This window comes from Microcaecilia unicolor, chromosome 6 (genome assembly GCF_901765095.1).
Source record: "Microcaecilia unicolor chromosome 6, aMicUni1.1, whole genome shotgun sequence".
Taxonomy (NCBI): domain Eukaryota; kingdom Metazoa; phylum Chordata; class Amphibia; order Gymnophiona; family Siphonopidae; genus Microcaecilia; species Microcaecilia unicolor.
Genome location: NC_044036.1, coordinates 271,186,948 through 271,204,675, shown reverse-complemented (window position 1 = coordinate 271,204,675; position 17,728 = coordinate 271,186,948). Strand labels below are relative to the sequence as shown.

Here is a 17,728-nt window from a genome sequence, read left to right as displayed (position 1 = left end):
GCAGCTGGGGAAGTGGAGATTCAGGAATGTGCATGCTGATCTTTTAGTGTTTCTGGGTGGTAGGTCTATGAGGTCCGACGTGTAGACTGGGGCATCTCCGTAAATAATTTTATGAACCAAGGTGCAAACCTTGAACGTAATACAGTGGGGGAAATAAGTATTTGATCCCTTGCTGATTTTGTAAGTTTGCCCACTGACAAAGACATGAGCAGCCCATAATTGAAGGGTAGGTTATTGGTAACAGTGAGAGATAGCACATCACAAATTAAATCCGGAAAATCACATTGTGGAAAGTATATGAATTTATTTGCATTCTGCAGAAGGAAATAAGTATTTAATCCCTCTGGCAAACAAGACCTAATACTTGGTGGCAAAACCCTTGTTGGCAAGCACAGCGGTCAGACGTCTTCTGTAGTTGATGATGAGGTTTGCACACATGTCAGGAGGAATTTTGGTCCACTCCTCTTTGCAGATCATCTCTAAATCATTAAGAGTTCTGGGCTGTCGCTTGGCTACTCGCAGCTTCAGCTCCCTCCATAAGTTTTCAATGGGATTAAGGTCTGGTGACTGGCTAGGCCACTCCATGACCCTAATGTGCTTCTTCCTGAGCCACTCCTTTGTTGCCTTGGCTGTATGTTTTGGGTCATTGTCGTGCTGGAAGACCTAGCCACGACCCATTTTTAAGGCCCTGGCGGAGGGAAGGAGGTTGTCACTCAGAATTGTACGGTACATGGCCCCATCCATTCTCCCATTGATGCGGTGAAGTAGTCCTGTGCCCTTAGCAGAGAAACACCCCCAAAACATAACATTTCCACCTCCATGCTTGACAGTGGGGACAGTGTTCTTTGGGTCATAGGCAGCATTTCTCTTCCTCCAAACACGGCGAGTTGAGTTCATGCCAAAGAGCTCAATTTTTGTCTCATCTGACCACAGTACCTTCTCCCAATCACTCTCGGCATCATCCAGGTGTTCACTGGCAAACTTCAGGCGGGCCGTCACATGTGCCTTCCGGAGCAGGGGGACCTTGTGGGCACTGCAGGATTGCAATCCGTTATGTCGTAATGTGTTACCAATGGTTTTCGTGGTGACAGTGGTCCCAGCTGCCTTGAGATCATTGACAAGTTCCCCCCTTGTAGTTGTAGGCTGATTTCTAACCTTCCTCATGATCAAGGATACCCCACGAGGTGAGATTTTGCGTGGAGCCCCAGATCTTTGTCGATTGACAGTCATTTTGTACTTCTTCCATTTTCTTACTATGGCACCAACAGTTGTCTCCTTCTCGCCCAGCGTCTTACTGATGGTTTTGTAGCCCATTCCAGCCTTGTGCAGGTGTATGATCTTGTCCCTGACATCCTTAGACAGCTCCTTGCTCTTGGCCATTTTGTAGAGGTTAGAGTCTGACTGATTCACTGAGTCTGTGGACAGGTGTCTTTCATACAGGTGACCATTGCCGACAGCTGTCTGTCATGCAGGTAACGAGTTGATTTGGAGCATCTACCTGGTCTGTAGGGGCCAGATCTCTTACTGGTTGGTGGGGGATCAAATACTTATTTCCCTCTGCAGAATGCAAATAAATTCATATACTTTCCACAATGTGATTTTCCGGATTTAATTTGTGATGTGCTATCTCTCACTGTTACCAATAACCTACCCTTCAATTATGGGCTGCTCATGTCTTTGTCAGTGGGCAAACTTACAAAATCAGCAAGGGATCAAATACTTATTTCCCCCACTGTACGTTCTTTGAGTGGGAGCCAGTGTAGTTTTTCTCTTAGGGGTTTGGCACTTTCGTATTTTGTTTTACCAAATGTGAGTCTGGCTGCAGTGTTTTGGGCTGTTTGAAGTTTCTTGATGATTTGTTCTTTACAACCAGCTTAGAGTGCATTGCAGTAGTCTAGGTGACTTAGCACCATTGATTGTACCAGGCTGCGAAATATATCCCTTGGGAAGAAAGGTTTTACTCTTATCTTTCTGTAGGTCATTTTTGTTTGGTTCTGAAGATACAGGGTGTTAACCCAGGGATAGAGTAAGAGGCAGGGTCAGCTTAACCACTAGGCAAACTAGGTGATTACCTAGAGTGGCATCTTGCATGGGGTAGGGATGGCAAAGAGCAGCAGCAGCAATCAAAGCAAAGTAGATCCTGACAGCCACACAAACAGAATCATCAACTTGTGCTTAACTGTTTAATATTTAAAAGTATAATGTCCAATTACGTTCTTTTATTGGATTTTCTTGGTGAGATGCTGTTGTTGAATTTAAGTATTTAAATCTTGTGGGGAACTTAAGAACCTGAAATATAATCGGAGTGGGGGTGTGCAAGACTGATGGTTCATCTAGTATGCTTAATGCCCTTGAACTAGCCCTGGAGAATGGAATAACATTCGATCAAAGTCCAGTAGGCACAAGAAGAGAATCCCGGTTAGGAGGGGAGGATAGGGAGAGGGACTAAATTCCAGCTCCTCCTTTACAGGGCCCCAGGAAGCCCAAGGACAAGCAGGAGGAAGAGGAAAGGAGTGAGTATGTGAATGACTCCAGTGATCCCAGTGGAAGCTAGAGAAAGATCCATCTTGTTTGACAGGAAATATCGTACCTGGGGAAATTAGCACCCTGGCCCTTGGTCTGAAGTTGGAAAAAGAGGTGAAGGCAATAAGTTTAGTCTGGCCTGGATAGAGAGGGAGTTTGAAATGGACATATAGATAGAGGTTGGTTCAAGCAAGATGTTGGTTTTGCATGCAGTTGTATTTTTGTGAACCTTAGTTTGGGGAACAGTAAAACAGACTGCAGCTAAAACAACCCAGCATGAAAATTTTCCTTTTGCATTGAGTGGAAGAGTAGCCTAATGGTTAGAGCACTGGGCTGACAACCAGGGAGGGGGGGGGGGCTAGTTCATATCCCACTGCTACTTATTTTGATCTTGAGCAAGTCACTTAATTCTCCTTTGCCTCAGATAAAAATGTAGGTTGTCCCAGGATACGGAAATACCTACTGTACATGAATATAACTCACCTTGAACTACTACTGAGCTACATCCAAATAAATAAATATAGACAACTGAGATCTGTTACATGAGACCAGTGCTTCATCAGACTGGTGTTTTGTTTTGCATTCTTTTGAGATGATTGAAATATTCTTAACATTCTCTAGGAATACTGTTATTTTCAAAGTAGCTATATTAGCCTAGAAAAAGTCCTTGAAGGCTAGGACACTAACTTGGTTTATTTCATATGCAGATTATTATAACACTCTTCATATGGGTTTACCTAAATTCTTATTCCATATGCTTCAAATGATTCAGAATGTGACCACAAAATTGATTATGGGGAAGTCATGGGGGTAACATGTTTCTCCCCTTTTGAAAGAACTGCTTTGCCTGCCAGTTCTAATCAGACTTCAATTTAAGGTACGGTGCTGACTTTTAGAGTGTTAAAAAGTATGTTCCCGGTAGGGATTTAAGATAGGGTTCTGAGCAGTTACTGAGGGTTCTGACCTGGAAAGAGATGCAGGGGACTTGGTTAAGGAACATAAAGTTTTCAGAGATGTCACCCATATGGTGGAACAAATTACCCAAAAAGATGACCCAGGAAACAGATTTGTAAATATTCCATAAACTGGTTACATCCTTGGATAGGAATCTCAGCAGATTTAGAATCCACGATTGCAGGGTTCCAGAGAGCCTTGCTTCATGGCCCCCAGCCAAAGAGGAATGCTGCGCTGCTTGGGCTGAGTGAGCTGGGATGCATTACAAGATGGGGGGAAAAATCCCCAAGGTAGTGATAAATGAAATCTCAAGGTGTAGAGACCATTAGGTACCAGTGCTGACTGAGCAGAAAGCGCCAAAGAAGCAATAGGAAATTGCTAGGCAAAAATCTTAAAAAAAAAAAAAAAAATCCAGTGCAAGGTATTGTAACCTGCAAAATAATTCCATTAACATTGAGAAATCATGACGTATCTCAGTATTTTAAATAGAGGAGAACTGTCTTCCATTGTTACAATGAATGTCAGAGATGGACCATAGCAGAATTCTGGTAAAGTTTCATTTTCAGGATTGCATATATTGCATGTGGTCTCAGCAGAATCTACAAACTGATACAGTGGGAGCGTAACAGACTGGTAGGGGTTGTTATATCTATAGGCCAACCAAATTTGGGCTTCTGTGCTGAAAATGGCTCAAAATCTTTATTCGGGCTTGTTTTGGTTTCAGCTGAAAATGCCTGTACAACTTTCATCTGAAACCAAAACTTACTGTATACCCATAGCACATACTGAAGGCCTTGGCAGACATTTTGATGGCAGGGATGGCAGGGGCAGGACTGACTGGGAATTGCTCCTGCCCCGACTAGCCACTAGACCACCAGGGACTCTAAGGTAGTCCCTGGGGGAGGGGGGAAGAGGCTACCTTTGTTCACAGGGAAGTGAGGGGGAGGCAGCACTAGCCTTGTTGGAGTGGGGAGCGAGGGGTTGATGGTGGTGCTAATTTTCGTTTTTGAGGAGACTGCTCCCACTTAATCACCTCTCCCCTCTCCAGTCGGTTCAAAACTCTGCTGCCCGTCTCATCTTCCGCCAGGGTCGCTTTACTCATACTACCCCTCTCCTCAAGACCCTTCACTGGCTCCCTATCCGTTTTCGCATCCTGTTCAAACTTCTTCTACTAACCTATAAATGTACTCATTCTGCTGCTCCCCAGTATCTCTCCACACTCGTCCATCCCTACACCCCTTCCCGTGCACTCCGCTCCATGGATAAATCCTTCTTATCTGTTCCCTTCTCCACTACTGCCAACTCCAGACTTCGCGCCTTTTGTCTCGCTGCACCCTACGCCTGGAATAAACTTCCTGAGCCCCTACGTCTTGCCCCATCCTTGGCCACCTTTAAATCTAGACTGAAAGCCCACCTCTTTAACATTGCTTTTGACTCGTAACCACTTGTAACCACTCGCCTCCACCTACCCTCATCTCTTCCCGTTCACATTAATTGATTTGATTTGCTTACTTTATTTATTTTTTGTCTATTAGATTGTAAGCTCTTTGAGCAGGGACTGTCTTTCTTCTATGTTTGTGCAGCGCTGCGTATGCTTTGTAGCGCTATAGAAATGCTAAATAGTAGTAGTAGTTTCAGGGCAAGACAGTTTTGGCTGAAACTGAACAAAACAGTTTCGATCAGCCTCTAATGTCATTACACAAATTACACAAAAGATATATTAGTTGTTTTCAGGTTGAATTATAAAAGTCTTTATTTTGTAAGCATAGGTAATACCAATATACAAAGCATGGAGACATTTTGTTGTTGTTTTTTTTTTGGGGGGGGGGTGATGTACTCATGCATAAGTTGCATAAATATGAATATTTGAAGTTGCTTTTAATGTTTTAGAAGAAAAGGAGGAAGAAAACAAGATAAATGATTCGGAAAAAGTCATTTTAAGAAATCAAGATTCCCCCCACCCTGAAAAAAATGTCATTTTCTGTTTCACTTAGAACAGCTCTTTAGGTTTTCTCTCTCTTTTATGGTTTATTAGCCCTGTGCTACCCCAGCTCAAAGGGGGTAAACTTGTGATGGTGGAGGAGTGCAGGACAAGCCCAGTGGCCTCTTGAATATTCCTCCATCATGAGGACCTCTTTAAATCCCTTCTGTGAATTAAGTAGTATTCAGAGACACATGGCATCTTCGCCATAAGGCTCTTTTTGTTAATTTAAGTACTCTACTGTAAGACTATTTTCATTAGCACGTTTGGTTTACTTTGTAACTGTCTTGGTGCTGCATAAAGCTTCTCAAAGCTTAATTGCTATTGCTTAAATAAAGGATTTTAACCTAAACCCACAATTGTACTGTATGCCACAAATGTGGTTTCAGTGTAAAATCCTTTGCCATATCAGTATGTAGGCAGGCAAACTAACATTTGAGCATTAATTTCACAACTGTAAATATTGCTTTGAACCTCACTATAATATTATGTATATGTGTTCAATATGCACATAGATTTGAAAAGATCATTTATGAGAAAGATTCAACTGTGAATCAAAAGCTTAATTATGCACCTTTTACTAGGAACTGCCTTAGGGAAGAGAGGTGGTATTTCTTTTTTCACTCCTTAAATCTATCACATCATAATGTTTCTTTACAATTAACCTATTTTAAAATAATAATTTTAATCCTGTTATTTTATTTCAGGTCCTCAATATCGCTTGGAGAAGCAGAGTCAACCCAATGTCCCTGTAGATCTAGACGGCAGCTTGGAGAGCCAGAGCACATTGGAATTTTGCCTTGTTCGGGAGAACAGTATGTTTCTTATTTTCATTTCTGCTCTTATAAACTGCTCACATTTACACAACTCATATTCTGAAGCAAATGCCAGGTTGGCCAGACAAGTGAATTTCAACAAGAATTTGTTTCCAAAGGCAGCTTTGATCTGTCTGCCAAAGGAATTATCCAAAATGAAATGAATGATGGTATACAGTTGATAAGTACTGTGACAGTAGAGTACCAAGGCTAGGGTGGTGGGGGCGGTCCGCCCCGGGTGAGGCAGCAAGGGGGTGTAAGGAGCAAGCACGCAGCTGTCTTCCCTGCCGGTCCCCTGCCCTCTCTGACGTTACTTCCTGTTCCCGGACAGGAGACCTTCAAAGCCGTGCACCTGCTCCACACACCCCCATGGTAGGAGGAAAGGTGATAGGGTTCACTTCGGAGGGGGGGGGGGGTGCGCCTTGGGGGTGTGATGTACCGGGGGAGGCCACAGCGGTGACCCGCCCTGGGTGGCGAACAAGCTAGGAAAGCCACTGTGATATTCTGTTTAAGGGCATAGCCATGGGTGGGCCCAGGCCTACTCACTTTGGACTCGAGCCCACCCAGCAGCGGTGCACGCTTGACAGCACTGGCATGAGGTATGCAAGCTGGGCTTGGCTACAGAGGCTGTCACTGTCCTGCATCTCTCGCTTTCTCTCCCTCTGACACAACTTCCTATTTTCACCCGGGCTGAATGCAGCAGAAGGAAGACTTTTGGGTCATGTGCAGGCAGCGTGCAGGAATCGCTGCCACTGCTGGCGACCCTTCAAAGAGAAACGCTTGTTAAGGTAGACAGGGTGGGGGTGGATCCAGACCATGGATCTGTTAGAGAAAGACTGGACAACAGAAGGGAGGGAGAATTATTGGTCCTTGGGGGGTGTCACGTGGGAGAGAGAGAGATGCTGTGAGGTAGAGGGGCAAGAGAGGGAGAAATGTTGGACATGGCAGAGGAGGGGGGAGAAGGAGTGATGCTTCATGGGGGGGGGGGGGTGGAGAGAGAACAAGAGAGATGTTGGACCTGGGGCGCAGGGAGAGAGAGGGAGGAGAGAAGAGAGAGATGTTGGTCATGGGGGGGAGGGGAGAAAGAGGGAGATTTTGGATCCAGAGGCAGAAGGGATTGAGGGAGAAATGCTGGACCATGAGAGGGACGGAGATGAGAGGGGAAAATTTTGGATCACGGGGGAGGGGGCAGATGGGATGAGAAAAGGGGCCGGAAGATGCTGAGTGTGGGGTGAAAGGGACAGGGAGATAGGCTAAAAGGGTGCGTAGGGGAGAAAGAGGAAGCAGATGCTGAGCTAGAAGGGTGGAGGGAGGAAAATGGAATGATGGACCATGTTGCAGAGGTGGGGGGGGGGGGATATGAATGAGAAGAGGATAGTGATTACGGGGGAGGGTGGAAATACGGTAATGGGGAGTAGATTAAAGGTAAAAGGCAATGGAAAGCTGGGGAAAGAATGAGATGGGGAATAGGAAAGCTAGTGGGTCAGAGAAGAAGATGGGAATTTGATAGGTAGCTGAAAAGTAAAAAGAAGGAGAAGGATGAGAAAGAGGGTGACATTTGCGTGGATAGAGAGGCAGAAAAAAAAAAAGAGGAAAGAGCCAAAAAGGAAAGATCACTGTGTCAGATGCAGTTGTAGTGAGGGAATGGATCAAGACAGGAGAGAAGAGAAAAGACAAATGGACAGCAGCTGCTTGAAGGAGAATTAGCAGAGGGCAGACAGGAAAAGAGAAACTGAAACCAATATGATGGGAAAAATAAAATGTCCAGACAACAAAGGTAGAAAAAATAATTTTATTTTGAATTTATTAACTGAAATATGTTAGCTTTGCGAAATGTACATAGCAGATGTCTATGTATTATATTCACTAGAAAAGGAAATAAGTTTCACTTTTTGTTTCTCCAGAGTTGCAGTACATGCTAATTTTAATTTCATGGGGTTCCCAGTTCAGTTTTTGCTACATATTTTTATTTCTAATTTGTGATCCCTTGTTCTGTATTAGGTGAGGGTCTTGTCAGTGTAATTTTACTGGCAGGTGGGGAGATAGGAGGGGAGGCAGGGAGGAGAGGGGATTGTGGACCCCCTTTCTTTATTTTCTAACCTGGGCCCCAACATGTCTAACACCAGCCGTAACCCTTTCTGTAGCTGGTGGGGATCCCTAAGCACTGCCAGCTGAGGACTTCCTCCTGAAGCAGCCAGAACTCCCTTCTGTCTTGCTCTGCAGTTGGCAACAGCATCCTTGCAAAAACCAAGCATGCATGGGGTGCAGCATCAGTGGCTCAGGGAAGTTACTGCTGCCTACCAAGCTTGTTAAATGGGAGTTCTGGCTTCCTTTGGAGGAAGTCCTCACCTGACAAACCTTGGGGATCAGCATCAGCTAAAGTTTTTTTCTATTTTGATTTGGGAGGTTCTGGGAGAGGGGTGGAGAGTGGGGAGAGGTTGGAGGCAGAGAGAAAATGTTGTGCCTACCCAGTCTGAGCTCAGGCCCACCCAAAATTGGCTGTCTGGATACACCACTGATTCTGTTTATCTTTTTTTGACCAGTTTTTCTTAATTATTTGCTTTCAGGTTATAACCAGCCTGTGTAAACCTTGTACTGCTTCTCTCCTTTGTTTAATTGCCAAAGTGGTCCTTTTACCAGCAGAAGTTTTGTTACTTCTGTTCCTCTTTTAGGAAATTCAGGTAAAAAAAGTATTATAGCTGAGCAGGAAGTTGGGGAGAGGAGTCTTCATCTTATGATGATACCCGACAGGTTTATCTCAAAAAGCGGAAGGTGGGAGGGGGGGGGGGGGGGGGAGGACATAGTTCTAAGAGTTGCTGCATTCTGTGGCCCTAGGAGCAGGGACTAGATTGAGGAGCAGAAGGAGTTTATAAAATGGAAAATGATATGTTCCAATAGAGGCTGGTGCCAACTGAGCTGGAAGCCCACAGGAGAAAACTGCTGGGCCAATAAAAGAAATAAAAATGGATGCCATAACTGATCTGTTTGTACAGTGTCTCTAAACTGCATTTAATAGTATTTGTTACAGATCATCAAGTTCAATACAATTGAAGGCAACATTATAAAATTATAATGGCTCAGAATAATTTGATAGTGTAAGACTGTATTGTACTATATTTCCACAGTCCATGATGTTACTAAGTATTTTTATAAAGCAGCACTCTACAAAAATTCAGTTGGTACTTAAAGAAAATATTGTGATTTCTCCCTATCCCAAATTTTTTGTTCTTATATTCATTGTTAGCCTTACAGAGATATTAGTGTTTCATATCTTTTAGTGAACTGCCTACTACCCCTTTCCCTCATCACCAGCACCATCACTTCCTCTCCCCAGAATTGAAGTAAATTAGAATGCTTGTTGGGTTGATGCTCTGCCCAGATATCTGTACACTAATCAGAAAAAGAAATTCAAAACACAAAGGAGTTTAGCCTTTTATACCAAAACAATAGCTGGAAACTAAGAAACGTAAAATATGTTAGCACAAAGATTTTGGAATAAAACCAGAAAGGGAAGCAATAAAAATCAAGAAACAGGCAACTTGATATTTTGAGTTAGTACTGCTGTTCTGAGACCAGAAGCTCTTCATCTGCTCTGGAGTAACAGTTGATAATTTGAACCATACTTTTGGATGGGGGAATTGTTTTTAAATTAGGTATCTAAGATTCAAGACACTGTCCCAAACCACAAAAAAAAGACACAACGTAGATGTATGCATATGTGTAAAATAGGGTTGCCAACATCTGACAGAGAAAAAACTGAAATCTGCCATGCTTTATGCCCCCCCCCCCCCCCCCAAGTCCCAAGGTACACCTACTATTATAAGAACATAAGCATTGCCATACTGGGACAGACTGAAGGTCCATCAAACCCAGTATCCTGTTTCCAACAGTGGCGAAGCCAAGTCAAGTCACAAGTACCTGGCAAGATCCCAAAAGAGTAAAACAGGTTTTATGTTGCTTATCCTAGAAATAGGAGTTTTCTAAGTCCATCTTAATAGTGACTTATGGACTTTTTTTTTTAAAGGAAATTATCCAAACCCTTCCCCTGCTTTGTCCCACACCTCTACAACCAACTGTCCAACTAGAATTCCCATCTCAGAAGAAAAAATGACACATGTATGTACATTCTATGATTATTTCATAAACCCTGTCTGATGTTATGGCAAACTAAAATTAAACTTTTGATGTCTCCTTAGTAAGGCTAACACACACAGTCCTTCCACTAGGAAAAAAAGTATGTCCAAAGTTATGCAAAAACACACTCAGAATTTTACCATACCACAACAGCATTAACTCCCAGGACTCAAAGAGCAGCAGCAACCTTATCTGTGAAAAGGCAGCACTGTAAATATTACACCGAGCTCTAAAACACTAATACAGCATCTTAGTGAGAAAACACTAACATAAATCTCTTCATAGAAACTACATGCTAGCAGAATATTGCACCTTGGTCACGCATGAAAAACAGAGAGACCCTCAGCAAATATGAAACAAGGGACCGCAGATCAGTAATAAAGACATGAAGGCAAAAGACTGTAAACCTTCAGTAAGTCAGACTTGCTACAACAGCAATACTATAGAAATAGAAATGCAAGGTATCAGAGATGCGCATTTCCCAAAGTTGACATGTTCCAGTTAATGAACTAAGAATAAAATAGTTTTTTCTACTGGACACGAGCTGAGGTTGCGGGGTGGTAGACGTAGGAGTAATGTCAGGAAATTCGTTTTCACGGTGGTCGATGCCTGGAATGCCCTTCCAAGGGAGGTGGTAGAGACTATGTTTACCTGAGCATTTTATTTTTCCATTTGATTTGGTTCAAGTGTATCTTCTGCTTTTCTCTGTTTTTCCTGTTTTTCGAGAGTCTCCTGTTCATTTTATATTTCTTTTCTTTTTGTCTTCACCATCCGTCTTTTATTTGCATTCCTATCTGACCTGTCCAGTATCTGTCTTCTGTGTTCCTGTTCCTATCCTCCCTCCATGTTCCGCATCTGCCCTCTTAGTGTCTCTGTCACTCCCCTTATATTTAGCATTTTCCATTTGTGTCCCTCTCCCATTTCTTTTCCTGCATTGCCCCTCTGTCCCTGTCTGTGCCCCTCCCCTGTCTCCTCCCACACTCCAGGTCCAGCATATCTCCCCTGCCCATCTCTCATGGTGGCATATTTCCCTTTTTCCTCCTCCTCTGTTCCATCCCCTCTCACTTTGATCCAGTCTTTTCCCTCCTGTCCTTCCTCCCTGGGTCCAGCATCTATCCCTTCTTTCCCCTCCCCCTTCTGGTCTTTTTCTGTCCCCTCTTACTTCCCCCCTTCTCAGCAGGCCCAGCACATCACCATCTCCCTCCCCTGTGTGTCCAGCATCTCTTGCTCACCCCCCCAACACAGCTACCTTCTACCAAATGCCTTTTAAACTAAATCTTAAGCCAGACAAATCCCTTACGCATTCTTTTTGAACCAATTAAATCCATATATTTTTACAATATGCAGAATTCTACTCTGTTTGCCTTATTTCAGATTTCTTAGGATCATGAACAAGACTATCTGTTAAGTGATGAGCAATTCTAAGTAGATATTTCTTTTTTTATATGAGTACTTCTACTTGTATTTGTAGCTGAAATGCGCACATATAAGTACATTTTATACTATAGACCAACATTTCCCAACTGTCTCCAGGAGGCTCACCTAACTAGTCTGGTTTTCAGGATATTTGTAGTGAATATACAAGCAGAAATCTGCAAATCTTTTCTTTGCATATTTATTGCGGTAATAGTAAAAACCCAACTGGCTAGGGAGAGACTTTGACTGGTTTTCCAAATTCCAAGATTGACATGTTTGTAAAAATTCTAATCCTAATTCTACTTAGTGGATACTTGTCACAACTCTGAGTGCCCCTGTGGTTACAGTGCACTTTTAACTCTTCCCACAACGCTAATTCATAGAGTGATCTGACAGATTCTTCCCCTATAACTAGTCTAGTAATAAAATGAACCTTGAATGTAGTCATGTTTTAACCTTCCCAAAGGTTCATATGTACTGTGAAGGGGGGGTCCGCTTCCTCCTCTTGGGTGGAGCTGGCAAGCCTGCGGGGCTCCCAGGGTTCCTGGACAGAATACTGCTGATACTGGGACTCAGGGCCAAAGTATTTTATTGTCAAGGCAATTTCATACCAAAAATCATAATTAATTCTTCTTAACAAAAGGTACAGCCCTCTTAATACAGTCTTCAAAAGAAAAAGGTACTCATAAGATAATCTTCAAAAGAAAAAAAGGTACAGTCCCGGTCCCAAAATCCCTCAGCAAACTTTCAGCTCCTCAAGACCTCAGCTCTTCTATTAGGGCGTTAGTTTTCTCTTCCCCCTCCAGAGTTCAGCACACTTCCAATATAGCACAACAGTTCAGAACAAATCTTCATGGACAGTCTTTGCACATCAAGCCAATACCACAAATCACCTGCCTTTTCACAGCACAGAGGGAACCCTGTAAGGAGCAGGGTTGGCAGTTTCTCCCACCTCTCAGCACCACGCCCGATGTGGCCTCCTCCACTGCCTTCAAGTGCTGGGCAGAGCAACGTTTGAATTCTCCCACTCCGTGGTAGCTGGCTCCTCGCCCTTGGGCAGCTCTAGTGGCAGACTCCTTCCTTCCTCCACATACTCCATGGAATCTCTCTCTCCCTGCATCTCTCCTCCCTTCTGGTGACGGAGAGCCTCCAAGAAATCTGCTCTCCCCTTCTCACAGCTGGGGGGAATTATATACTGACTAGTAAAAAAGGCCCGTTTCTGACACAAATGAAACGGGCGCTAGCAAGGTTTTCCTTGGAGTGTGTATGTGAGAGTGACTGTTTGAGAGTCAGAGTGAAAGTGTGAGTGTGTGAGAGAGAGAGTGAGTCTGGGTGTGAGTGTGTTTGTGAGAGAGTGTGTGTGTGAGAATGAGAGTGTGTGCAAGTGTGTATGTGAGACACAGTGTGAGAGAGAGTGTGTGTATGAGACCAAGCGAGTGTGTGAGTGACTGTGTGGCACATAGAGAGTGAATGTGATACAGTGTGAGACAGAGTGTGTGAGAGTGAGAGTCAGAAAGACATTGTATATGAGAGAGAGAGTGTGAGCCGTGCCCTCCCAATCCATGGCCATCTGTCCCCTGCCCCCTCCATTCATCCTTTTCCAGCAATTCCCCTCTCTCCCTGAGCCCTGCCCTCCCAATCCATGGCCATCCATGTTTCTCTGTCACCTGCCCCCTCCATTCATCCCTATCCAGCATTTCCCCTCTCTGCCTGAGGCCTGCCCTGCAATCCATATCCATCCATGCCCATCTGACCCCTCCATTCATCCCTATCCAGCAATTCCCCTCTCCCTGAGTCCTGCTCTTCCAATCCATGCCCATCCATGCTCCTCTGTCACCTGGCCCCTCCATTTTTCCCTATCCAGCATTTCCCCTCTCTGCCTGAGTCCTGCCCTGCAATCCATATCCATCCATGCCCATCTGTCCCCTCCATTCATCCCTATCCAGCAATTCCCCTCTCCCTGAGTCCTGCCCTTCCAATCCATGCTCATCTGTCACCTGACCCCTCCATTTTTCCCTATCCAGCAATTGCCCTCTCTACCTGAGGCCTGCCCTACAATCCATATCCATCCATGCCCATCTGTCCCCTCTATTCATCCCTACCCAGCAATTTCCCTCTCTCCCTTAGTCCTGCCCTCCCAATCCATGCCCATCCATGCTCCTCTGTCCCCTGGCCCCTTCATTCATCCATTTCCAGTAATTCCCTCTCTCCCTGAGCCCTGCCCTCCCATTCCATGCCCATCCATGCTCCTCTGTCCCCTGCCGCCTCCATTCATCCTTTTCCAGCAAGTCCCCTCTCTCCCTTCCATGACCCCCCCCGCCTCGCATCCATGCTCCTCTCTCTCCCATGTCCCAGCCTGGCCCGCCCTCTTCTCCACCCCCCCCTTCGCATCCATGTCCCCCCCTTCGCATCCATGCATCCCCCCCCCCCCTTCGCATCCATGCATCCCTTTTTTTTTTTCTTCTTCGTTTTAACTTTACCTCCGTGGCGGTTCGTGCAGCGAAACGTCAGGGAAGGAGGCGGCGCTCCCGACGTCTTGCTTTCCCTTCGCTGTCTCCCGCCTTCTTTTGAAGGCGGAACACAGCGAAGGGAAGGCTAGACGTCGGGAGCGCCGCCTCCTTCCCTGACGCTTCGCTTCCGGATTTGTTTGGTTTGAGGCGAGGGCGGGGCAAAGACGGCTGGCTGGCTTGAAGGCTTCACACCACGAATCCGGCGCGAACCCTTCAGCCTGGGAGTGACTTTAGATGGCTTCAAGGCTTCAGGCTTCAAGGCTTCAAGCTTCAAGGCTTCACAGAACGTTGTCCTCAGAACGTTGAGGGTGCGTTTTATTATATTAGATTGGGAAGCCAGGGAAACTGAGCTTCATCCTTCCTTCGCCCTCTAGTGGGGAAGGGAGTAACAGGCTCCCCCTGCCTCGAGCCATTGCTCCCCCTGTTGGGACTGGGAATCCATTCCATCTTTTTAGGACTACTCTCCTCACTCATTCTTACAAGGGCTTCTGGGACCCGTAGTTCTGGGCTCAACTGCTTCACTGGGGAATCTCTGGGGCTTGCCTTGTCACAGTACTGAAGTGACTTCACGCAAAAAAGAAACACCTGTAAAAGTTCAAAAATGCTAAAGTGCAGACGTTTCTTGCTATTTTTTGTGTGACATGCACTTTTGGAATGACCCTTCATGGTAGTGCACTTGTGCAGGAAGCACACCACTCAGAAGTTTATATAAATTTTGCATTAATAAGCTTCTGCAATTCCACTTCACAGGTCTGTTTTTGCAGGAAAACTAATTACAGTTCAAGAACTCTATTTTCTTTTCTAGAGATGTCGGGGAAAAAAAAAGCCCTCTTCAGTGGCAACAACAGCACACATTTTAAAAAGCCCTCCATCCTGAATTAGATCTTTTCCCCCACAGACCCCCCTCCTATTGGGTAACCTCACCTCCGTGGTGGCCAAAAGTCCCCCCCCCCCCCCCCACCGCACAAGCCATGAAATAGAGCTAATATCTTTAAAATCCTTCCTTGTTTCAAAAATCTTTCTCTTCCTAATGTAAAGAGCCAGTCCAGCCTCTCTCTCCTCTCTCCCCCAAGTATCCATCAGCAAACTGACTGACCCCAAGAGCTCCAGGGGACAGTAGGGGCAGGAGTGATCCCTTCTTATTCCTGCCCTGGCTGCAGCCTCTCTCAGAATGATGCCGGCTGATCCCTAGCAGTAGTTTTGCAGTACTACCATAAGGGGTCAGATTGCCAAATAAAGAACTGAAGTCTAGCAGTAGTACCATGATACTACCAGTAGGGATCAGGCAGCCACTGGGACAGGAATAAGTAGGGCTCTGTCCTTCTCCTCTGAATTCCTCAGGGTGAGTCAGGGTACTGCGGGGGTGTCAGCTGAAAGGGATGGGGTTTCAGGAAGGGGAATGTGTTTTAAAAGGTTTCAGACCCACATTGGGATTAGGGAGGGGTGGGTTTAGGGAAACGTTTGATTCAGGCCAGAGCGCCCTTTAAATTTTTAGCACCACTGCTTAAAGAGGCATTTCCCCCCCTAATGTTTAATTTGTTGAGCAGCCAAGGACTCAAAGTGGCAATGCATAAAATATTCCCTGCAAGCTAAGGATGTCAAAGAGCCCAGAACACATTTGCATCTTTTAGCTGTAGTTTGCAAACCCATGAACATTTCACAGTTAAGTACATAGGCTCCTAAATATTGTTCTGTTACATCTTGAATATTTTTTGCTAATGAACCAGTATCCATATTTAATGTGTGCAGGGCCAAATTCTGTGTTGTGTATTAATATATTTAAAGTGATCAATATTCCTTACTTATCAAATCAAGACAAAATCGTGTGATATCACTGTCTCTTCTAGGGTAACTAATTATTTTGTCACAATATTGATTGATGTAACAAACTAATTACAATCCAGCTTTATGTTAAACAGGTGACACACATGCAATGGAGAATGTTTCTGTAGTTAGCAGCAATAGCCACAAAATGCACATCAGAAACACCAGTTGTAATAAGCATGTTAAACAAATATATATGTATATATATATATGTGTGTGTGTATATCTATATCTGTCTATCTCGCTATATATATTCTAATGTGTACTTCCATATCATCATGCTGATCAATCCATAGACTGGTGGGTTGTGTCCATCTACCAGCAGGTGGAGATAGAGAGCAAACTTTGCCTCCCTATATGTGGTCATGTGCTGCCGGAAACTCCTCAGTATGTTCTCTATCTCAGCAGGTGGTGGTCACACACAGCAGCAGCTCTGGCTAGGCCTCCAAGCCTAATTTTTAGGTTTTGTTGAGTGCCTGGGGTTGAGGGCTCTTCTTGAGCAAGTGCAAATCTGGTGGCGCCAGGTCCCTCCTTTTCTCCCCCCTCCCGCTGGCTCGGTTGAAAAAAAAAAATTTTGAACGTTCTTAAAGGTGTTTATTTCGACGTTTATTTAAACGTTTATTGCAGCTACTCACTGGGACACCAGGTCGTTACAGCTCGGAGCGGAAAGCAGGTAATTTTTACCTTTTATAGCGGGCAGGGGGTTCCCCGATTGGTCTCCACGTGGCCTATAGCGTCGGAGGGCGAGGGCGCAAAGAGTCGCTCCCCGGATCACGTGTGCGCTTCTAGAGGGGATGCGGGGGTCTTAAAGTCTGATCGCCCTTGTTGGGTGACAGTTTCGTGACCGATGAGTGTCCCGGTCCTTCCTCCGGTGTGGCGGTTTTTCCCGCCATAAACGCCCATCCCCCGCGGCTCGCCTCCGCCATATTGGCCGGCCACGCGGCTCAGACGGCTTCTTCTTGGGCCGCCCTTGAGGTGGGAGACATTGATGCCATGAACGCCCTTAATTTGGGCGACGGCACAAAAGCGGCTAAAGTTAAGCGCCGTTTTTCCCGCGCGGCTCCTTCGCGGAGTGTCGAGCCGGACGCCATCTTGGATGCGCAGCATGTCTCTCCCCCGCTCTTGCGAGTGCCGGTTGAGGGTGCGTCTAGGGCTGTAGCCCAGGCTGCGGAAGTGCACAGTCTGGGGGGTTTCTCCCCCGAGTTTGTTTTGCTGCTGCATCAGGCCTCCCTTATGCAAAACGCTGCCCCTGCTCCCCCGTCTGGTAAAGAGGTTGAGGCCCCCGGAGGTAAACGCCCTCGGGTTGATTCCCAGGCCTTGGAGGACTTTGTCTCCTCCGATGTAGATGAGGGCAGCGTATCTGAGTTCTCCCAACGGTCCTTTGCGGATTCCTTGGAGGAGACGGATCCCCGCTCGGATGGAGCGGATGACCCCTCTGCAGCGCGGCTCTTTAGCTCAGAGGATTTGCCTAACCTGTTAATGCAGGCCATGGGCATTTTGAAGATTTCCTCTCCGGAGGACGTCTCTCCCTCAGCCTCTGTTGGCTCTGCCATTATGCTGGGGACGAAGCG

At 45.5% G+C, this 17,728-nt stretch overlaps 1 protein-coding gene across 3 annotated transcripts in view; it reads left to right on the top strand.

The window, feature by feature from the left end:
• MAPKAP1 (MAPK associated protein 1) overlaps nt 1-17,728 on the top strand; it is a 453,100-nt gene that overhangs the window by 305,230 nt on the left and 130,142 nt on the right. For all 3 annotated transcript variants that reach the window (XM_030207420.1, XM_030207421.1, XM_030207423.1), the window contains one exon: nt 6,166-6,273. In XM_030207420.1, the coding sequence (XP_030063280.1) occupies nt 6,166-6,273 (108 nt within the window). The remainder of the gene's footprint in view (nt 1-6,165; nt 6,274-17,728) is intronic.